Genomic DNA, 24,422 nt, shown 5'->3' with positions numbered 1-24,422 from the left:
GGCGTACGGTGTCCAGCTTTGGGATCTAGGAGCTGTCCATTGCTCTCTTTTTTAGATGTGGGAGCTGGTTTTTCAACCTGGACGTAAGAGTGGAGAGGAACGCTGGGCGATTATAGGGATCAGAGCCTGCCTTAACTAGCGGAGAGGGAGGCCGATTGTTGAGCAGGTCGGACTCCAAAAATTGTTGCCCTTTCCAAAAGATATGTGGTAGCTCACATGGCAATACAACCTTTCACATCATCAAACGCCACATAACAAAAGTGGTCTAAGAGGTGATGTGAGGCGATATTACAAACCTAAAATGTACTTTATGGGGTTATGCGGCCTCTAACAATATTTTGAAAGGGTAAAATAAACTTTTTTTCTTTTTATCTCAACAACGTGTGGTTTAAAGAAGGAGAGGAGGAATCTTGGACATGGGTACTCTAGCACTAAGCATTTGACACCATGCTTGGCCACCTCATATAATGCCCATCCTAGGGATAATGTGCTAATTCATGAGGTGTCATAACCTAGACTTGCAAAACAATGCCAAAAGACACTGCCCCATGCAAAAGGTCCATTTTCAAAAAAAAAACTTAAGTGTTCATTGTAAAATATTTTTTGAAAAAAGAACTAAAATATAAAAAATCCACGTGGTAGCCCAGAGATCTTAAGGATAGACTGGTGCTAAAACTGAAGCGCGCAGCCACGCAGGCATACTAAGGTTCCAGCTGGTGTCGCTTAGTTAGGTACGATAACTTAGTTCATTAGTTATCAGTTTATCACGTCTGGTAGATTGTTGTTGCTTGCTACTCTGCTACTGAACTAAACATATATAGTGTTAGTCTAAACCTACAGCACAACAGCACACCTATGCGTGTTGCATCAAAGTTATTGTTAGAGTCTGTTTGTTTCAGCTAAAAATTATAAAATTAAATTATAGGTAGTGAATGGTAAAAATTAAGATTGTAAAAATTGGATTAAATAATCTGTAATGAAAGACAGATTACTGATTGTCACAGTCTAAAAACTAAATTATTAAAACTAGACTACCATCTATATATTTATTTTAATTTTAATTTATAAATTATGATCATAACTAATTTATAAAATAAACAAACCTTTAGTACTGACTAGTCACGTACTACTTCTCTTTTAACAAACTAGCAAAGCTTCCCCGTTTGGATTCTCCAAAGGAAAATATCTTGCTCTGTTTCACGATGTCACACTACACTATTACCTGCTGCAGCCAACGCATAATAAAAAATCGTTTTTGTTGCTACCGCGATGTTGATTTGGCACTTTTGACTCTGCCTACTCAGAGAACATGGTTCAATATGCATTTTTTTTAGTGAATTGTGCCAGTAGATGCCATCATCATTCTGATGTGTGCGAGACTGTGATTGTGACTGAAAATTTTAAGGGTGTATGGGCATATTTAGCAAGCACTTAGAGTGGCTTCTTGAATGAAATCAAGTTCTATTAGACAGTAGTTTTCAGTTATTAGTTTTTAAGAATTAGTAAATAATTTTTAAAATGAATTAAATGCTGGTAGTTGAAAAAATAGTTTTGTCTGATTTACTTCGTATACAGAATCATTTTTTATAGAGTTTTTTAAATATTCACTTTAAACTATATAATTATTTTTCTTAAAAAAATTACTTCTAAAAGATTTAGATAAAAAAAAAGCTCTACCAAAGTCCTATATATCTCATCAGGTGCTCCCACACAGCCTTTTAGAGCGGAATCATCGACACATGAATAACATAAGCCCAAAGCGCATAGCCGCACGTCATGGCACCACCACCGCCCACCCAACCTAGCAGCACTCACTACGTTCCCAGGGTCAAGTTTTTTATTTTTATATTTTTATCATTAATATTTTAATAAATAGATCTTTGATGACAATATTTGTATAAATAAACGTCTACCGTCCTCTGAAAGAGTTACAGCTCTTTCAGATGATGGTAAGGATGACAACATGGCACCAGAGACTCTCTGAGAGGGTGGTTAGTCCTTACCGCCTTCTCAGTAGGCGGGTAGGCCCCACCCCCAACCGCTCGTCGTGCAGTGCCCCTTACCACCCTCTGATAGGGGTGGTTAGCCCTTGCCGCCCTTCCACAGGCAATTAGCCCCACCGCTTAGATTTTTTAATTTAACTTTTGTATACGTCAATTTAAAAAATATACACATTCATTCGGTGAAAAATATTAGTTGTGCAAAAAGTGGTCAAAACGGTATCACATAGTAGTTATTTTTTAAAAAAATGGATCAATGTAAATTTGTCAGTATTTGTTTATTTATTTGATGTAAAATTGTATGGTGATTTTTTTAGTGATGAAATGTTGGGAAGATACAAAATCTAATTTTTTAAACAATTGTAGTTGTGAAACACTATTAATATAAAATCCAGAATGGAGGTTACATACGCTAACAAATATTACATGGGACATGGGGTTTGTCGTTGTTGCGTAAATAGACCCTAACCATAAAACATGACGACAACAAACGTTGCATGTATGGTACGCCTAAAGACTAATATAATAGCGTGTCGCTGCTAGTCCTAACATGCCTTAGTGAATGAAAATATATCGGGTTACAGTAGATGCTCTCTACTAAGTGCATCTAGGATATTTGCACTTTCTCAGAGCATCGGGGCCACCCGTCTTAGCGCGACAGGCCCTCTCTTGCTTCCTTGCTCTCTCTGTTTCGCGTGCTTAAGCCGCGGTGAGCTCCTCCGTTGCCTTTCTTATGTGTTCCTCCTCCTGTCGCTTCAGTTGTAGTTCCTCCTGTTATTGCCCATACTTTCAGTGTTCATATGCTTCCCTCCTCCACCGCATGCTCATATCGACCCACCGCTTCTAGTCTTCATTTTGCTCCATGTCGAGCTATTTCATGAAATCACAAATAGGTGGTGGAGACTGGACAAATGAAACAAAATGTGAGATTAGTAAAACAGTGTATGAAATCATATGGAAAGTGACACATGAGTCATCTATGTCGTTATACCATGGATACTCGTATAGTCCATGTTGAGACTTATCGTATTGGTAGTTGGTACACATGAAGAAGTATATGCCATAGGTGTAGGAGATGTTTTGGAACTCGCGAAACTTACAAGAGTCACCACAGAAGCACATCGATGGTTCGACCCCCTGGGAGATGAAAATCTCTCAATGTTTCTTGGGTGGGCTTGGTGGAGCTGAGGAAGACATTGCGGTTGAGAAAGCTGAAAAAGGAGTGATCTATCCATAGACGAGGGTGGGGTTATTTATGGTGGCTAGGGGCTGATGTATGGACTGAGTGCATGAGCTTGGCTAGGGGCTAGAGTATAGGATTCCCTATGAAAGATGGAAAAGTTATAGCATTGATGCTAGACAGAGATTCCCTGTATCAGGATAGAGATGTTGTCATTTAATTTATGATTAAAGCTCTGTCATGTGGTCACTTTATGTCTACAGCCTGTGTGAGGACAAAATGTGTTGTTATTTCATGGTTAAAGCTGAGTCGTTTGGTCATTTTGTGTCTAAAGCCAGACTCACGATAGAGGTGTTATTATTTTATGTTTAAAGCTTTGTTGTGCTTGATAGTACGTTAATATAATAAACTTGCAATCACATTGATTAGACATAAAATTCACAAATAGTTCATAACATAGTACATTAATATAAGACAATAATCATATACCTATCGAGCTAAACTAATGAAATGAAAATGTAAACAAAAGAAATAGTCGTGGCTGTCATTTGCATAGTTCTTAGTGGATAGATATTGGATACCTAGATCATCTCAAGATGACAGAGAAAAGTGGAGATGCAAATTAGCGAAAAAATACTAGATTTCCTGGTCAATGCTATCAGGATAAGATGATTATCGTCTCTGAGGTGGTGATGCGAAGTTGTAAGGATTTGTACTAACAAATTCACTGTTATTTTTAGAGTCATCAATGTCCTACGAAGATGGAGGTCTCGACGGGAGGGGTCGTTGTGACATGAAATCATCGTCGTCATTGTCATCTTGAGCTATCACGGTAGTAGCATGTCCTATTTCCTTGTCGGTTGTACGTCATCTCGATGTGGTATGTGAATGTCCTCTTGCAGTGTTTCTTGAACTTTCTCCTATATTGCTGCTGAACGTTCATAAAATCATCATCCTTATCATCGTCGTCAATTTATGGGTGAGTAGTAGAGGGCACCCCTGTACCCCTTAGGTTCGTTGAACGTTGTTGTCTTCTACGCGAACCAGGCATCACACTCTCGTCGAAGAGCATATACGTCACCAAGAAGTTTCTGATTTCTTTGTTGATCAACTGTGCATTTTTTTTGGAATGCCTAACGCAAAAGAGGAGCATTCGAATCAATGAAAAAAAGATAAGTAGTATGACCAAATAGAAAATAACGAACCTGAATGTGGGATGCATACTGGTCGGACAATATCGCTATTATTCTTTGCCTCCTAGAAAAACCTAGCACAGAAGGATGGTCGGACAGTTTGCACATCCTAAGATACGTTTGACACTGTTTGTGCAAGAGGACCTTAATGTCTTTGGTGGTTACATGTTGGAGCGGAGCAGTTAACGTAGAACATAAGGGTCTTGTATGCAATTTGGTCATGACTTGGATTAGGTTGTTCTTCTTGAAGGGGTCATCCTTCCCTCCACGCACAACCTGCAAGGAGACATTAAGTGCTATATGGATCGTTGTAGGTGTCCATAGAAAGCTTGTACTCAAAGATCCTGTCATAGATTTATTGATCCTTCACTGCAACGTTATAGCTCTGCACCAAAGCACGAGTCCCCGATTATTTAAGAAATATTAAATAAGTATTAAATATTATAATTAATATGTAACAAAGCTTAAATACGTAACAAATAAATTAAAAAAATTTAAATGAAGAGCTCTAGTATGCCTACGTTTGGTATACCACCGCCGTTGTGCAAGTGAGGGATTGTATGCGAAATGAAGGTATCCTATGAGCTCGAAACCTATGAGAGGAGATTCTTCCGGTGCTCAAACATTGATCCTTCATCTGTGTGTCATGGGGTATTTAATTTATGTCATATTTCACATGATTTATCAACTTTTGTTCTGGGTAGTAACTAAATCATGCGTATAGTTGTCCGTTAGGCTTTGTGACTTCATAATGTGGATCAAATTCGACATCAAAGCCGAGGACAAGGAATGGGTCAACCTGTTGAAGAAATGCAATTAGCGTGTGATCACGTGGGATTAAGAAATGCAGTAATGACATAGTAAGTAGTATATAGAAAGTAGACACATCCAAATATGCAAGACTAGTTCGCAAATCGAAGATGCATCATGAAACAAACATGTAAGTTACAAAAGCAAAGGTAAAATCCTACTGTTGTCTCCCCCGCTACTGTCGCCCATTCCCACCATCATGGTCCTATAGTTGTTGCCACCGGTTTGCCCTTGCGTGGCCCCTAGAGTAGGTCAGGGCATCCAGTGGAACAACCTACCTGGTAGGCCTCGTAGCGATCACAGGTGTCCAGGCCTCCTCCTGGGTCTGCTGTGTCGGTAGTTGAGCACTAGGCAACTGGGATCGCGTGACGATGTCGTAGTCTGATATGGCCCCGAAGAAATCCCTCACAAGGTCGAACAGGGGGTCTAGCCCAGGCTCAGCCACATGACTCTGGTATGATGACTGCGATGGTGCCACCATCGTCCATGTATAGTCACTCGAGGGGCCTATGAATGGATGAATTTATTAGATATGGTAAATGTGGAAATGAATATATTAGTATAAAATACAATGTTGTACCTGTATGGTATGTAGGTGCAGCAGTAGACAGCCATGCATGAATGCAGAAGTAGGGTGCGAACAGTGGAGGTCCGAACGGTGGACGTGTGAATGGTTGAGGTGCAGATGAAGACGTCTCGACTTCATCACCGTAGTAACCTGCAGACGAATGATTATATTAGATATACTATTGAATGCGGCAATATATTAGCACCAATTACCTGAGAGGCCTACAAACAGTGAAGGTGTTGGCACTGGCTATGGTCTAGGTGTTAGCGTCGATAAGTATGTAGGTGCACATAATATATCTTTTAAAAATTAATGCATCAGTAACAAAATAACATCGCTAACCGATGTGCGTATGAATAATGTGTACCTGTTGTGTCTGGCCCTGGAGGCTGTGGTCGAGGTGGCGGTGTGGATGTCGGTCCCGGTGGAGGTTGCTGCACATTAGACCTCCTGGACGACTCTGCGTGGACCCCACTCGACCTGGAAGGAGCACCGATGACATCTGTGGTGGATCGGCATGAGGTAAGCTTCAGGGCTCGTGCAGTCTTGTCGAAAACTTGCTTGACATATCCCGCTACATCCGCCGCACTAAGATGCATCCCTTGCCTGAGGCGCTCCATAGTTCCAACCACGTCCCTATGGATATCGTATATGATATCGGCATGTTGAAACAAACATGAAATGATAATTTCAGTTTATAGTGGTTCTTATGAGATTATATGATAAATAAATGAGACGTTAATTAAATATACCCTAATGCAACGACATCATCCCAATGGCACGGGTAGACCTCCGTAGTCGAAGCGACGTGCTGCCGGACAATATCTAGGGTGTAGGTGACCCGTGTACGTGTACGCGGGACATACCACCGCAGGTAGTCCTCGAAGCTCGAGTCGGCGAGAGGATGAGGCTCCTTGATGACATCCTCAAGGGTATGGGCCCACGCCGAGACGTATGGCGCCAAGCGATCTACCTAGAGGTTGCCACCCGGTTGGCCCTTACGTGTATACATGCAAGTCCACCATGTTAGATAGACTATAAATGAGATGAATGCTATGTATTATATATTTGATTTTAGTTAAATATGAACGTGGCTTGGAACCATGCCAACGTTGATGAGTGAGAACACTTGGAAGTGTCCGAACTGCCTCATCACGCGGTGGGGTGAGTACTCCTCGACGTAGATGTCGAAGACGAGCGGCTTCTTCGTAAGCCAGTAGTCCTCATCCTAGCTGCACAACAGAGACAGACAGAAAGACGCACGAGCTTGTATCATCAAGTGGTTGTAGGGGGTTCAGATCACGTCATCTAGACGTAGACGGTCGAACTGCGACCTAAAAAGCTCGTAATGTTGTGGGCCTGCTCGTGCACCTAGTGCAGCTATGGAGAAAAATAGTAAGAAACCGGAATTAAAATATGTGGCAAGTGAAGCAGAGCTATGTTTCATATGTACCCGATGTTAACATCACAACGAGCCCATGGTGTGCCCATCCTCCTCGGGTTCCCCGTACCATTCCTTAGGGTACGGGGACTGGTCCACAACGGGTCAGCCGCTTGCGAACCTATCGTACAACGACACTGCAGCAGGAGTGAGCACCCAGCAAATGTGGGTTGTGGCTCCTTCTTCGTGCACGTGTCGCACAAGGCCTGATACGTCACCGCCAGGACAACGGAGGCCTAGCTCAACTGGGGAACATCATCGGACTCCGCATATGCGATCTCCCTCGCGTACGGAATAAGGGTCCTTAACACCATGTGACATTGGCCATTGGTGAACATAACCCGACCGAACAACCAAAGCAGGCAGGCGTCCAAATTCCTTGACACCAAGTACACACCGGCGCCTGGGTGGATGTACGCAGGCTTGAAGTAATACAAATGATGATGAGTAAAATATCTTTGAAATTATAAAGTAAATGGGAAGGTAAATTGCAAGGTACCTGGAACTAGAGTATCCACTTCTTCGTGGGCCCTCGCGGATCTGACAAGAACTCGGACACGTAGGTGGGTGCGTCGTCCATTTGCTGAATAGGGGCGAACCGCTGGAGCATGACGTTCATCCAGTCTGCATCCACGTCGATGACTCCAACGATGGCTCCAGCACAAGATAAGCCTAACAAGTAGGCTACGTCCTACAATGTTGGAGCTATCTTGCCGAGGGGAGGTGGAAAGTGTGGGTCTCAGACCTCCACTGGTCGACCAGTGCAGTGATCAGAGAGTGGTCAAAATAAAATTGCCTTGTGGCTACCTTAGGGTTCTCTGTCGCTTGGGCCTCCACCAAACGACATAGCGGTAGGAGTCCAGATGCTACCAACCTGTACCATTTTGGAATATTAAGTGAATGTAGAGCATGCAATAAATAAATAATTAGGCACATATGCAACTAATTTGTGACATACTGGTGCTTCTAACGATCGTTGATCGTTAGTAGCTCTTTGGGGCCACGTGGTCGGAAAACTCCTAACTCCGTCTAGTGAACGACAGACAAGAAGCTGTGGTGCTTCTTGTCCACTGTAGGGTCAAGAAGCTCGGGTTCAGTGGGTGCGTCATATGCATTAAAACCAAATATAAACAATCTTTTACATGAACATATACACATAGTTACGTGAACAACATATAACATACATATACATAAAGTTACATGAACATATTACAACATATAGGTATACAATAAAATACAAATGTAAGGTCCAAATACAACGTACATATGTAAGGCAAAAACCTTACAAATATAGCATTGAGATACACTAAACACATTCACACTTGACCGCCGTCATGACCCTATCTACACACCAGATGCATTTTTTGGATAGTACTTGTATGTGTGACCTGTTTCATTGCACTTGCTATATCACTTCACCCTTGGACCCTCCTTGGATTCATCCATATCATTTTGAATCAGCCGAGTTTGTCGACGTCTCGATGTGTACTTCATTCTCTTAAAGTCTGGCACATAGATTTGTGGTGGACATGGATTACTTGTAACGTATCAATAATGTCGTAGCCATAAAGCTCATGGTTTCATATGTTCAGTATCTGATCTTTCATAAAGTAGTAGAAAACATATTATCTGTGTAGCATATTGTGGTCCCTACATGTAGCTATGATGTGTGTACACGACCTGTGTAGCAACTGTGGCTTTTGGCACGTATAGATGTATGTTCCAACCCTAAGCACGCACTCTTGCACATGGCGTTCATGTCTGCCACCCTTACGACCATTATCACAGCACAAGACACTAAACCTATGCTCTATAGTTCCATCCTGATTGACGCGGTGCATATGTGCTTTCTTTGTGATCTTCTCCATGTACTCACATAGCATTGATCCATACAACATATGGTTATCTTTCATTGCCTTTGAAGCAACTGTGTAGCGATCAATGAAATACCTGCAAGTTCCATACACAATACCTTCAACAATTCCAATAAGTGGGAGGAACCTCATACCCTGTATAACCTAGTTGTAGATCTCAGTACGATTAGTTGTTATTATCCCATACATTGCCCCTCTATTGCATACATCAATGCACATTTCTCTCTTGACTCATTTTGTATCCACTGCAAAAAATTCCTAACAGCTGACTCTGACCTCCTTACTATCTAGGGAGTATCTATTGTGATGGGTCCAAGAGCAACCGAGTCATCTCCTGTGTCTGCTAACTCAGCTGTCTGCTTTATGGTTAGTTCATCTAGTCTTGCTCATAGTGCATTGAACTTTCACTGCTGGTTTTGGATACTCAATTTCTCGAAAAGGTGCAACTATTCCTTGTTTTTTAATTGTTTATAAAAGTTTATACCCATATGCCCCAGGCACCACATGTGCTTCAAGTTGGGCCACTGTGCTCTTACACACCATCGAACACTATCGTATTGCATATCCAACAAAATCTGCAACAACCCTACATGTCTATCATGAATCAAATATACATCAAGCGGGTCCAGAACAATAGCATGTTTGACCCGCTCAAAGAACCAATATCAGCTCTCCCCGTTCTCGCTCTCCACGAAGGCAAACCCTAATGGCATGACTTGGTTAATCCTGTCTACCCCAATTGCAAACAATATATGTCATTTATACTTCCCAGCGAGGAACGTCCTGTTCAAGCAAATGATATGTCGATAGTGCCTAAATACCTTAATAGTTGCCGCAAATGCAAAGAAAGTACGCTGCAATACTCGCTTCCCTCTATACTTCACATCAGTTGAGGGGTAATGCTAGATATCAAAGTAACTTCCAGGGTTTCTCGCACATATTATGGCTAGTTGATGTGATAAGTTGTCATATGAATCATTGTATGTCCCAAAACTCATCTCAATAGCCTTCTGTTTTGCCCTCCATACCTTTATGTAGTTTATTGTGTATTGAAACCTTTCCTCAATAGCACAAATTACTGATTGTGGCTCATACCTTAGGTTGTCCACAATATCTTCGTATATAACATTGGCAACAAAAGTATATGACATGTTCCGGTGGAAGAATTCTATTTCTTCAATGTGACAGTTATGCTCCCTAATTATTGAGCACTCTCAGTAGTCAGCCCACTTTCCCCTGAATGTGTGCACCCGATACGGACAATCAGGCACCAAACACTTAACGTCGTACTCCCTTTTACTCGACTTTACAACCTTGAACTGCCTCTAAAGAAACAACGACTAGAATTTTACTGCATCAATAACATCCTCCTTACTATGGTACATAGAACTCTGGGACACCTCATTCTAATGTTATTTCCAAGGTGTCTGATGACCCTCACTCACCACTAGCTTTGAAAATTCTTGATTCCTCTACTCTGTAGGAATAGGAGCATTTCCCTTCTCGTCGAATGAATTCTTATCGGCAATAGCTTCATCTAGCTCTTGATTATCCCTCTCCATCTCTTCAATATGCTAGGGATGTGCTCCCCCTCATTGGTTACACCCCTCGGTTGCATGCCCCGCACATCCCCAACGCCTTGCTCGCCCCCCACAGTTGCCGAATCTGTTTCATCCACCACTGTCTGACTTGTTCCTGCTATTGCTTCCTCAACGTTTATCCATGTTGGATCCTTCTGGTACGCCTCAGCTAGCAGCACAAGAGGGAGACCACATTCACATGATATATCTACGCACTGCCTCCAAGTAGATATCATATTAATTGGGACGAGCTCCCCGAAATACCTTGAGTAGCACGGCTTAGCATAGCTCTCAGCTTAAACTCATGCTACTAGGGATCCAGTTGAAAATGGCGCATCAGACACTTGCACACGCCCACTATGGTCTTTTCATTAGCTCTACTAAGTCCCTTGATGACATACTGAAATCTAAAGAGATCTACACCACTAGGACCATAACCAATCTGACATTCACCATAATACATCTAAAATTATAATTTATCGAACATCCCTACAAACATCCGAAAATATATCCAATATTAATACTGAAAAACTATACGTCTGATTATCGAAACTCTAACAAAATTACCGACATTGATGATCACTTAACAATATGTTTAGTTCACTACAATTAATATTGCTCCTACGCAAACTAACCAATTTAAACTAATTAACCATCCATCTACTTAATAAAGTTTCTAATTACCTACATCATTATTATGTAAAACTAGATAATCGAAACTATCATACTCTAAATACTACTATACATATGATGGCTATTCTACCATATTAAAATTGATCTTTACAATATACTACAAAAGACATAAAAATATCATTTTCTGATTACCTTTCTAAACCCTATGTCTCATATAATATAACTATTGTTACGTCGTTAAACCCTAGATCTAGTGGTACTTTAATTACTAATAAAAATATAAGTTTATAAAAAATTACCGAAAATCGAGATCCAAAATCCACAAATAAAAAACAGTAGGATTTCGCCACGCTACCTCTCTCTCCTCTCATCTCCTCCCCCTCTCTTTCTTTTGTCTAGATTTAAATAGCTATTTTAGCTGATTTTTAACCTTTTTTATAGCGTGAGGGTAGTGGGAGGAGGGGGCGGGTGCGGGGGGCTAATAGCCCCTTGAGAGGGCGGCAAGTGGGCCACCCGTCCTTTCAGTGGGTGGTAAGGGACGGTACGGTCGACGGGTACGGGGTGAGGTCTACCTGTTCTCTCAGAGGACGGTAAAGAACGCTGTGCTCGAGATGGATACTACTCACCTATTTGAGAGGGCGGTAAAGGATGACGCGGCTATCATGGCATCCTTATCGCTCTCTGAAAGGGCTATATACCGCTCTCTGAGCGACGTTTGTTTATATAAATATTGTCATTACTATTTATTTAAATATTAATGATAGAAAATATATTAAAAAAACTCGCCAAGGTCTCCTCCCCACTACTGCAAGGCCCGTCACGGCACCCACCAGCGAGGATTGACCCAGCTACGAGGCGGGAGAAACGCCCCCAAATCCCCAACCCAGCTAGCTTTGTCTACCCGACTCAGCCCCGTTTCCAACGTTCCACCGGCACCCCACATGGCCCAGCTGCCGGCCTGGCAGTCCAACAGCCCGACCACCCAACACCCACACGAGAATTGTTTTATTTTATTTTTCATTATTTGTAAAAATACATACTTATTTTAAAATATTACACATCTAAACAATATCTTCTTTAATATACACTTATGCACAACCACAATGCTAGAACTAGGCTACGTTGCGAATCCCTGTCATACACAACCACAATGTTTCAATATACGTTTCACGATGAAATTGCCGAATCATGCGTGTCATCCATAGACAATTAGTTTGCATGCCTACCCATGGAGATAAAACGAAAGCACGCTGTTTGTTCTTGTTGCAGCACAGGAGCTTCTGGCGAACGGAGCGCCAGAAAGTACACGAGCAGCCTTTCCAAACACCAAAGTCCGTCACGTACCCAAGCCCATTTCTCTGTCCAAAGAAGGCCAGCTCGAAAAAGTCTTGGCAATAATCATCGATCGCGAGTACTTGCGAAAATGCGAAGCCAGTGCGGTTCAAGTGGGAATATGCCCCGCAGAAGAGCTGGAAGAGCTCATCGCCCGCGGCGCGGAGGTCCATACCACACCACACTCGCCGACCTCACCAAACCTTCAATCCCTCCTATTCAATTCTATCATTGTCCAGCGCCGAGCTGCACTGCACTGCAGAAAATCCGAGGCCATCCGTGATCGGGTCACTCTCGCTTGGCTTGGCCCGCTCGCCGAACCGCACCAAACTGGTCTACTTTTTTTTCCACGCAGGCTCGGCGCCTCTCCAACAGTCTGTGTCAGTGTCACTCTTTTGTTCCTGACTGAACGGTCCACGTCCTCTGTGAGGTTGAGGCACGCGCTTTGGCTGGAAGGAGGGTTCCTCTCTGAATTAGGTGCGCAGCATATTCTCAGATCCCGGGAGGCTGTCAGATGGAGAGTGGTTGCAACTTGCAACGCGCGGACAGCGTGCAAATGTGACTCCAACATCTGGCTTGCATCGCTATGCCATGCAAGATTTCATCCAGTTCGAACGCAGTTCTTTCTTTCTCTCTCACACACATGAAGTTGAATCACCGTTTCGACGTCAAGTCACTCACACCAGGCCACAAAGGATATCTGGACGCTAGTTCCGAGTACATTAGATCATGCCAAGGCGTCTGACGCGTCATGATTTTGATGGCATCTGTCCTAGAGAGGTGGACCGTGGACCTCCTAAGAGCGCGCGAGACAGATACGAGCCCCAGGGCAGCTCAATTGTTAGAGCTCTGAAGGATAGCTCTAAGTATGAAGATCTCATCTTAATATTTTTCTTTTAGGTGAGATATGAAAAATTAAAAATGATAAGATTTTATATAAAATTTAAAAAATATACTTTAAAGGTAACCGTTAGCTTTAAATATCGGAGCTGTCTGATGCCCGGTTTCAGCGGCAGGATACCTTAAATCCGTGTGGCACATTCGCACAAACTCTGGTGGATCACCGCCATCCATGTGTCGGTGCTCGTTCAATGCATACGCAGGTACCGTTGATAGTACTGAAGAAAACATTGATGCATCACATTATTACACCGGAGATAACTTCTGTTCCTGGCACCAGTAATGATAAGATAGAGGCGGTTAACCTTTGTTCTTGTAAAACGAGTTTTTTTTCCCTGCGTTCCTAATTTCCTATATATATATATATATATATATATATATATATATATATATATATATATATATATATATATATATATATATATTGTTTGACATAGTTTATTGTTGGTTTTTGCTTTTTAAAAGTTATAAGTTTAAATAAACGGACTGGTTTATTATTGACTTTTGAAAAGCTAAAAAACTCTTACGATAAAATAAACTAAAAGCTGATAAGCTAGTTGAAAATAACTTTTCTAAAATGTTGGTGCGCTGAGAATTTAAAAATTATCATAAAAACTAATAATTTTTAGCATAAACTATAAATAACTTTTAGTAAAAATTCATAAGTTTCATCTATAAACAAATAGAACCATATGCTGGTAATGAGCCGGCCGATCCATTGGCTGAACGGGCCATCCGATCACGAGCTGATCTCTGCAGGGCTTGTATGGGCTGTGAATGGGATCGGATCGATTGGATCAGGTCTTTTATCACAAAAGGGCTGCCCTGAGTTGGGTTCTACTACATTGTAGTCTATGAAATTATGGATCGTAATGAAAGTAGTAGTCGTGGAACAGGCGAAATGGTTTGAAGATGTGTTGATCCGTGGTCTAATATGGGCCAGGATAGGATTAGGATTAAGATTGAGTCCACGTAGCTAATAAAGGACTGGATAAGAATTGAACTCCTAAATTTTACAGGCCTGGAGTAGGATAAGGATTGTGCCTTGATCCATTATCAGGACTAGCTGTACACTCTAGTCTCCAACTCCAAGCATGGCCATGCCACTGACGAGCGAATCTCTGAAAGTTGTCCCCAGAATTGACTTTTTCCATGTACGGAAAGGAAACTTCCGAAGAAGTTGACTTCTACAAACAGTCAGTAACCATAGGAATCTCAATGCAACAGTCCCTCTGGCACCATGTCATGTCAGGTAGCCCGTCGGCGTTGCCAAAGATAGGTACTGTGAAAGCATCCCATCTCCATATACTAGTACTGAACTAAAAGCTCAGTATACTATTGATGTTACTGTTCTACAATGATTAATATCAAAATAAAAAATCCACCGACATATTGTGACCTTTTGAGCGAGTAACTGTTTAGAGCTTTTATATGGGTCATTATTAAACTAACTTTTGGAGTATAGGTAGGGAAGTAGATTAGTATCGTCTTATAAGTAGTCTCATATATTATTATATAATTTTATTATAATTTACTATACAATTTCTACAAAAAATTATTTTTTATTATCTCATAGTGATTCCATAACTTCTTAATTTATACATGGAACAAATAAAAGTTGTGAAGTATATGGCAATGACAATTAAGTACAATGGTGCGAGAGCATTCTCATAATCCTAAATTTTAGTTCAGGAGACAAGTTGCTTCGCGAAACAATTACCTCTTTATCTCTCGTCCACATTAACTAAAATCATATATAGCATTGCATGAGATGACAAATGTACCTGGGGTCATAAACATCTAGCAAGAACTGTTTGGCTAAGAAAGGGTATTGAATCTACAACTCAGAGAGGCTTAGAATGAGAGATGACAAATGCTAGGTATTTGAAATGAGAAGTGGGAAAAACATGACTTGTGAATTGCAATTGAGATGGGGAAGATGCGAGTATCTAGACATTTTAAGTGAAGGTAATTGAAATATTTAGATAAAAAAGCTTTTTTCATATTTATGGTGGGATAATCCTCGACAATGAATCTCGGGTGTATCGGATTACTGGTGCGTTGATCCACGTTTCTAGTGGGTGTATATCGAACTAGACTAAAAAAATACAAGGATTTATCTATGTTCAGTCCTACATCATGTGTTTTATCTTATGGATTAGGTGAACTTGTTACAGAGTGTCTTTCGTATCTCTACAAGCTGGGTCTTCACCCCTTTATATATAAAGAGAAAAGATGTGCATACAAATGGACCGTACCAAAACAGGTGACAGACTTATGCCTAACCAAGCCTAGCTATTCCTAGCTCATCATGACGGTGGGTAAGCACGCCCACCCCACTCTGGTTGTTCTGCACGCCCTGTATCATCATCGAAGGAAAGTGCTCGAGTGAGTAGCATTAAATGAGAATTGACTAGTTAGGTAAGTACCTACTCTACGACTGGTAAGGACTGGTCACAGGATTTTGCTCTGCGACCAGGGATGATCGCACAAGACTTGCTTTGGTTGCACGATGAGGCCGCGGTCTTGACATCACCTACTGTCGGCTAACATTTAGTGGAGTGGGGCCTGCCTCATGGGGCACACCTTAACTACTACACTGATAGTATCCCCTAAGATCCCTCGTGGATGTGGTGGACTGAGTGGTTTGCCGTAGGGATCCTTGGTATTGATCCTCTCATGTTCTTCTCTAACTTTGAGAAGAGTTTGACCATCTTAGGATCAATTTCTTCATCACTTGATGTGCTTTGATCATCCTCTTCATAACTCTCTTCATCTTGATCACCATTATCTTCGCTTGAGGTTGCTCTTACTCTTGTTTCCTCATCTTTACCTTTATGTGTTGGTATTGAGATTGCATGCTTGTGAGAGCAAGGTTCTTAGTGTCGGATGAGGAAGAAGCATCTACCCCCATGTTCATTGTCATCTCATGGGTGGTGTTCTTGCCAAGCACTTGACTTGGAGTCATCTTCTTGATGTCATTTTTGTCGTAGATGATGGAGACTACCAACTTGTACTTTAGAAGAAGAGCTTGAAGTATTCTTCTCACCACTTGATCATCTTCAATTTGCGTCAACTGTAACCCATTGTTCTCATTAACAAAAATGTTCAAAGGAGAATACATATTATTAGCACTTTCATGGGCTAGTTGCTTGATGTTATTGACCTTAGTAACAAGCACATGATATTTCTCATTGCGCACATCCTTTGTGCCTTCATGTATTTTAATGAGACTAGTCCAAATATCATATGTATTGGTAAGAGAATAAACACTATTAAATGCATGAACACATATAGATGATAAAAAGATATTCTTGGCCAATGCATCTAATTGCCTCTCCTTGTTGGTGATGCGAGGTCTCATCCCATCCTCGGTGACTCTCCAAACATACAACCCTCAGGCTTGCAAATAACAAGTCATTAGAATTTTTCACTCGGAGAAACGTGTGCCATCGAAAAATAGAGCACTATGAGAATCCATCCTAACCCGGAACGTCACAACTCACTAGGCGGTGAAGCCTACCCGCTCACAATGAGATTAAGGCTCAAATACCCCTTGAATTGGTGAAACCTTGTGAAATGTGTGAAGCTCTAACATAAATTGTAGAGCTAGATGTGAGCCCTAGCTCTAATACTAATTGAAGGGATCAGTGATGTCCTAAGAGGGGGGAAGTGAATTAGGACACTTAGAACTATTTCAGCTCCAAAAATAATATAAGATAAACCTATATTAATTTTTATCTATATATACTCTAAATTTATCTAGCGTGTTTACTCTACCGATCAAAGCGCTTGCAACCTATCTAAGAAGGTAAATTGCAAGAATGTAAATGAGGAAACGTAAATAAGGTAGAGAGAGCAAACTCAACTAGCCTCTCTTTCGGTTCCTTGCCACCCACAGTCAATGTTGGAGGTATACAAAGGATATGCTCCCGGTCGACACTCGGTCACCACTAGCCTCTCTTTCGGTTCCTTGCCGCTGTGATCACTTCGGAGCTTGAGCCACCAAGGCAAGGGTCTCTGCATCACCGCACAATCGTCTTGCCGCCACTCCACACCAAGTCAGAGGGTCAACAAGCTTGTTGGTAAGACACCAAAACTCTAAGGTGTCGGAATACCACTTGGTACAAGGTTGGATCACTCCTTAATCCATTCTCTAGGAAACAATCACCTAACAACACTCTCTCTAGGCTTATAAGCACTAATCACTCACCCTAATCTTATGCTTAATCGCCTTAGATAATCACTTTAAGCACTTTGTTGGCTTGGATGTCTTCTCAAGTGTACATGAACTTCTCTAGACTTCAGCAGCACTCCATTCCATCAAATAACTAAGTGGAGGGGTATTTATAGCCTCAAACCCGTGCACCTGCCGTTAACCCAACGGTTTAGAAAAGTTATTAACACCGAATAATCTAGTGAGGACAATAGTACTAACACCGGAACATCTGGTGAGTACACTCTCACAAAACTAGCTGTTAGAACCCCACTCAAGTCTCTGTGAATACCGGACACTCTGGTGTATACTTTCTCCCCATCACCAGACTATCTGGTGAGTTATCCCGAGCCATCCGAGCTTTTCCTTCTTCTCTGTGTAAATTACTCTGGTGTAAGCATCCGGTATATATTACTTCATCACCGGACTATCCAATGAGTTGACTTTAACCATCCGAGCCAATGCAATCCTCTCCGAAAATAATGCTCCGGTGTGCACAACCATTATCACAGGACCATCCGATGTGTTGAACTTCGTTCTGCCTCTTTGCACTGTTTATTATCCGGTGTGTGCAACACATTGATCACCAAACCATCTGGTGCTTTAATCTTTAACTTCAATGGATGCAACCCTTTTTGGACAAAATGCTCCGATGTGTATCTTCTATGATCACCGGACCTTCCGATGAGGTCTTCAGACCTCTCTCCTTTGTGCGAAATATGCTCCGGTGAGTTCAACACCTAGAGCACCGATCTTCCTTGGTGGCCTCTGCTGCTTGTGCATATTTGTCTGCAAGCTCGAAGAGCTCGGTGGTGCTCCGAACTTCCTTGGTGGCCATTTTTTCGACCATCTTTTGGTCTCTGATCCCTCTCCGGAACACTATGACCACAGACTCGCCCATGATCTGGAATGGTATTCTGGCATTCGGTGAAACACCGAATGTAGTCTTGCAACGACTCACCATGCCGCTGCCTGACCTGATACAGGTCATCCTTGACCCCTGTTCAGGCGTATGTTTCCTAAAAGTTGACAGCGAATTGGTCGAACAAATCTTCCCAGGACCGAACCAACTCGCATGGGAGGTTCATCATCCATGAACATGCTGAACCGGTCAAGACGGTCGAAAAATAATTTGCCATGACTTGCCCGTCACCTCTCTCGGCTTGCACCATGGTGGTGTAGATCTGTAGGAACTCTTCTGGGTTGGTCGAGCTATTGCATTTTTTGGCTAGGACTGGCCAAAACCTATCCGACCAGCGCACTTGTCACAGCCGGGTAGAAAAAGCGTTGCACCTAGTCTCGTAACGGGGAGCTGCTCACTGTTGGGTTATTCCATGAGCTCGGGGTGAGAGCCGATGGTCTCACGGCCCTGGCGAGGGGACGAAGGAGTTTGACACCTCCCCGCGAGGGGAAGGTGAGTGACAGGGCCACTTGCCCTTTCTTACTCTCACCGGGTGCGGTTGTCCTATTTCCGGGTAGCCCTCTCACCCTGAATTACGTCGCGAAGGTCGCGATAGCGAAGCGAGTCGCGCATATTAGCAGGTGGACTGTCCTGGCGTAGTGAGGGTCTACTCGTACTCCCTGCCACCGAGGGAGCTCAGGTTTCCTCTCACCATGGAGCCCACTGTGAGCTCTGCCAGCCACCATCCTGACCATCCCTTATTCTGGACGGGGTGACGGCTGCCACGGTCTACCGTCAGGCGGTCTCTAGAAGAATGCGAGATCACGCAACCATGACGCTACCGGTGAACCCTCTGGTACTGCCACCGGTAGATGGCTAAGAAGTACTCGCGTAGTATGTAAGTTCTGCGCGGGGGTCATGGCCTCATAGTCGAACCGCTAAACGCGGAGTGGTGAGACGTCGTGAGGGGCTAGGGGAGCCCTTGGTGCTTGCATTCCGCGTGCGGTGCCACGGCCTTGAAGACAACATGGCCAAGGTCTCAATCTCATGCACACGTTCCTCCTGGTGATATTGTTGTTGCTGGGGCAATAAAGGACCATCTCCAGGCCTGCCGCTGGGTTAGTTTTCTTCTTGATCTATGGCTTGGGGCTCACCTCCGATTCCCGTGGCATGAACATCATTGTTGCCACCCGCTGCATAGGCCGCCATGCAAACTTCATGTTTGGTCTCAGAGTCCTCAGATGCTAGCTCGGTATCCCACGATTGGAGCACACCGGGCTCATCTAGGTCGTACACCATGACAAAAACTTCACGATGGTCAGATTCCTAGGAACGAGACTCCGCAGCCAGTATGGATCCGGATGTTGGTAGCCCAACCATAGTCTCTAAATATGAAGAAAATGCAAAAAAAAATCATGCCCCTACTTGGCGCGCCAACTATCGGGGGATGATCCCTGACTATGAATCCGGGGTATATCGGATTACGAGCGCATTGATCCACGTTTCTAGTGGGCGTATATCAAACTAGACTCAAGAACACAATGATTTATCCAAGTTCAGATGTCCTGTGGGATAACAACTCTATGTCCTGTGTATTGTCTTATGGATTGGATGAACTTGTTACAAAGTGTCTTTGGTATCTCTAGCCGGGTCTTCACCCCTTTATATACCAGGGAAAAATATGTGCATATAAATAGATCATACCAATACACGTGACAGAGCTACGCATGATAAAGTCTAGCTATTCCTACCTCATCATGATGGCGGGTAAGCGCCCACCCCGCTCTAGCTGTCCTGCACACCTTGCACCATCACCGAACGTTGTCACGCTCACTCGTCAGGCCATCCCATAACATTAAATGCTATATGACATGACACTGCAATATCATGCTGCCCCACGACCATGGTTCATCGAAAAAGAGCATCTAGGGAAGGGAAGAACACGAGTGGGTAGCACTAAATGAGACTTGACTGTTTAGGTGAGTACCTGCCCTGCGACCAGTAAAGGTTGGTCGCACGAGCCTCGCCCTGGTCGCACCAAGAGATCGTGTTTTTGACAACACCTACTGCTAGCTGACATTTGATGGTGTAGAGCTTGCCTCATAGAGCATCCGTTATCTACTAAACCGATAATATTTACTTCAGACAATACATGCAGTGTCCCCAACATTTACAACTAAGAAAACATTGTCCAAAGTTTGCTTAATATCACGTACGGACCCTAAGCCATCACATAGCCAACCAGCTTGGGTCTATACAAACTAAAAACAACTCTATTGTTTTTTTACTCAGGCATTTGGGCAACCCTAAAAACAGAAACCAAAGGACATAAATATACTTTTTCATTATGACACTACGTGAAAAATGGATAAATAAGGCATAATTTAGTGACGGGTCGTTATACAACCTGTCACTTATGTGGCCTTAGGTTGGGACTAGGTATAGACCTGTTACAGATAACATGTAATAGGTGACGAGTTATAATATTATCCATTACCTATGACATAAGTGACAGGTAATAATTAAACCCGTAACCTATAACCTGGTCATAAGTGATGGATTTTCCTACACTAGTTATAAGTGACGGGTCGTGTTATGACTCGTCACTTATGACTTGGTATAGGTGATGAGTCTCCCTGCTCTAGTAATATGTGAAGTGTTGTAATATGATCCGTCACTTATAACAAGTAATAAGTGATGGGTAATCTTATAACCCGTTACTTCTTACTCAAATCTGTTATAAGACCTGACGAGCTACTGTGCACGCCGAATAGTTACTGAATAGTACTGCGCGCACAGTAGCTGGCGATTTTCTTGGGTTCCGCCAGAAACTCTCTAATATCTTGTTGATTTGAAATTTGAATTGGTACTAGGTCTTTGAAGGTTTGCATCTCCCCCTTTCCTCTCCTCCTCTAAACACTAATTGGTAGGTTTCTTGTGCTTTAAGTTGTAATCAATCGTTTTGCATCTTTATCCAAAATCTGAGTATAAGTGAGTTGTATTTATGTTAGATTTGATATTAGGTTTGCCCGATTTACCACCAGATGCCACAGATCTAGTGTAATTGTATAAAAAATTTAATCGCATGCTTAATCACACAATTAAGATAATTGTTGATGAAGAATTGATGTTTTTTATAATAATTGTAGATGGTGGACAGAAGTTAGATGTCTCTTGAGATCCGGACTTGTATGGAGTACCTAAGCGGGGTGAAACATTTCATGAGTGTTGTTTTGACGGATATGAAATATCATGATAAAACGGCAATGTATTATCCATGTAGCGATTGCAAAAATGATAAGTAATTCCCAAAATCAGACAATGTCCATGCAAACTTGATCATTTGTAAATTTAAAGAGAATTATATATGTTGGAACAAATATGACGAGGAAAGCTTTAACGAGGGAGAGATGGATCTCACAAAAGGTGCTCGATCCAGACTCGTTAGGGAGCTAGAAAGAAGATATTTTGAGACTATGTATTCTTGAGGTGTATTTCTTATCATCTTTTTTCAATATCATGATACATCTCACTGTTCACCTTATAAAGGAGATACATTACTTGGTTCCATATTCCTATATCACATATTTTTATATGAGATATATATGAGCGTTCTTAAGTCGTACGTAAGGAATCAAGCCTTTTCTGATAGATGTATCGTGCAAAGTTACATGACGGAGGAGACATTAGAGTGGTTCGTTAATTACATTGACCTAAATAATCTAATTAGTGTACCCAAGTCTTGTCATGAGGGGGCTCAGAGGTGTAGTGCTGAATACGAATTCGACACCTCAGTTATTAAAATCGATTTTTTAAAGTGCTAAATACATATACTAAAATTATAAATACATCGACATATTATCTATTTTAATAAATACGATAACATATTTTAACTAATTTTAGATTTTTATCACATATCCCTCTACGCAAGACTCCGAGCAAGAGAAGGGCACAAAACAAGTCAAAGTGCCCTCGGTTAAGGCTACGCCACATTCACGCTCCCCCAAAGCAGCAGCTTAATTGTCCACGTGGCCTTCTCCCCTTCTCCTCCCCAGTCTGCAAGACCCCCTCCCCCAATCACCTACCTCACTCCCTCCCAGATCCTGAGATCCTCCTCCTCCTCCCTCACAGATCTCCCACACCGACGCACCCGCCCAGATCCGCAGCTTCCTCACCACCTCGCTGGAGGAGCGCGCGCGAGCAGCAGCGGCGGCGGCCATGGCGAAGGAGGCGGACGGCGGCATGTCGGAGTCGGTGATCCGCAAGGTGCTGGTCTCGTACATGTACGTGGCGGTGTGGATCTTCCTCTCCTTCTCCGTCATCGTCTACAACAAGTACATCCTCGACCCCAAGATGTACAACTGGCCCTTCCCCATCTCCCTCACCATGGTGCACATGGCCTTCTGCTCCACCCTCGCCGTCGCGCTCGTCCGCGTCCTCGGCGTTGTCGACCTCCCGTCCTCCCCCGCCATGACGCCGCAGTTCTACGTCGCCTCCGTGCTCCCCATCGGCGCGCTCTACTCGCTCTCCCTCTGGTTCTCCAACTCCGCCTACATCTACCTCTCGGTGTCGTTCATCCAGATGCTCAAGGCTCTCATGCCCGTCGCCGTCTACTCCATCGGTGTGCTCTTCAATAAGGAGACCTTCAAGTCCTCCTCCATGCTCAACATGCTCTCCATCTCCTTCGGCGTCGCCATCGCCGCCTACGGGGAGGCCCGCTTCGACGTCCGCGGCGTTGCGCTGCAGCTCGCCGCCGTCGCGTTCGAGGCCACGCGCCTCGTCCTCATCCAGATCCTCCTCACCTCCAAGGGCATCTCCCTCAACCCCATCACCTCGCTCTACTACGTCGCGCCCTGCTGCCTCTGCTTCCTCGTCGTGCCCTGGGTCTTCGTCGAGTTGCCCAGGCTGCGCGAAGTCGGGACGTTCCAGCCGGACCTGTTCGTCTTCGGCACCAACTCGCTCTGCGCCTTCGCGCTCAACCTCGCCGTCTTCCTGCTCGTCGGCAAGACGTCCGCGCTCACCATGAACGTCGCCGGCGTCGTCAAGGACTGGCTGCTCATCGCCTTCTCCTGGTCTGTGATCCGCGACACCATCACCCCCATCAACCTCTTCGGCTACGGGATCGCCTTCCTCGGGGTGGGCTACTACAATCACGTCAAGTTGCAGGCGCTCAAGGCCAAGGAGGCGCAGAAGAAGGCGGCGCAGGCCGACGAGGAGGCCGGATCGCTGCTGCAGGAGCGCGACTCGCACGGCGACCGCAAGAATGACAACCCGAACTAGAGGAGCGACGGATCTGATCCAACAGCTCGCCTGATCCGGTCGGTTCTTAATCCAGTCTAGTGTACTCCAAGTGTGCGATCCTTACACGTTTGATGCAAATATACGTTCATTCCTTGTGTTGATTTGTGGTAGGAAGGCAAATAAGTACGAGAAAAGATGAAATCTTTGTGTCGGCCGTGTGAAAAGAAGAGTGGTTTCTTTTGCCACCTGTAGCTCCTTTATATAATAGCTAAGACCGTTTACATCGCCTGTTTACCCATGGATGATCAAATGCTTCCATTTTTTCAAGCACTGATGATAATGGATTGGTGTAAAATAGGTGCGAATCTGAGTGAATAGTAATAAAAGGCTATTACACTTTAGAGTTTGCAGAGCTAGTCTTGATCTTTATGGCTCTAATTATGTTGGGATGCTGAGCAGGGCATCTGGTCCAAACATCGATTGAAGTTGGTAACTAGTAGGTATGTGGTTGCGTTCCATGGAGCTGGACCCCGATTCGGTGCTTTCACGATTT

At 43.3% G+C, this 24,422-nt stretch overlaps 1 protein-coding gene across 1 annotated transcript; it reads left to right on the top strand.

Moving 5' to 3' along the window:
- Nucleotides 1-22,617: 22,617 nt before the first annotated feature.
- LOC133908944 (probable sugar phosphate/phosphate translocator At2g25520) lies at nucleotides 22,618-24,154 on the top strand. The gene has a single exon (XM_062351178.1). It carries the CDS (start codon nucleotides 22,847-22,849, stop codon nucleotides 23,906-23,908), a length of 1,062 nt encoding a protein of 353 aa, XP_062207162.1. The 5' UTR covers nucleotides 22,618-22,846; the 3' UTR covers nucleotides 23,909-24,154.
- The last annotated feature ends 268 nt before the right edge of the window (nucleotides 24,155-24,422 follow it).

The sequence above is a fragment of the Phragmites australis genome, chromosome 2 (assembly GCF_958298935.1).
Source record: "Phragmites australis chromosome 2, lpPhrAust1.1, whole genome shotgun sequence".
Taxonomy (NCBI): domain Eukaryota; kingdom Viridiplantae; phylum Streptophyta; class Magnoliopsida; order Poales; family Poaceae; genus Phragmites; species Phragmites australis.
This window is presented reverse-complemented; position numbering and strand designations above follow the sequence as displayed.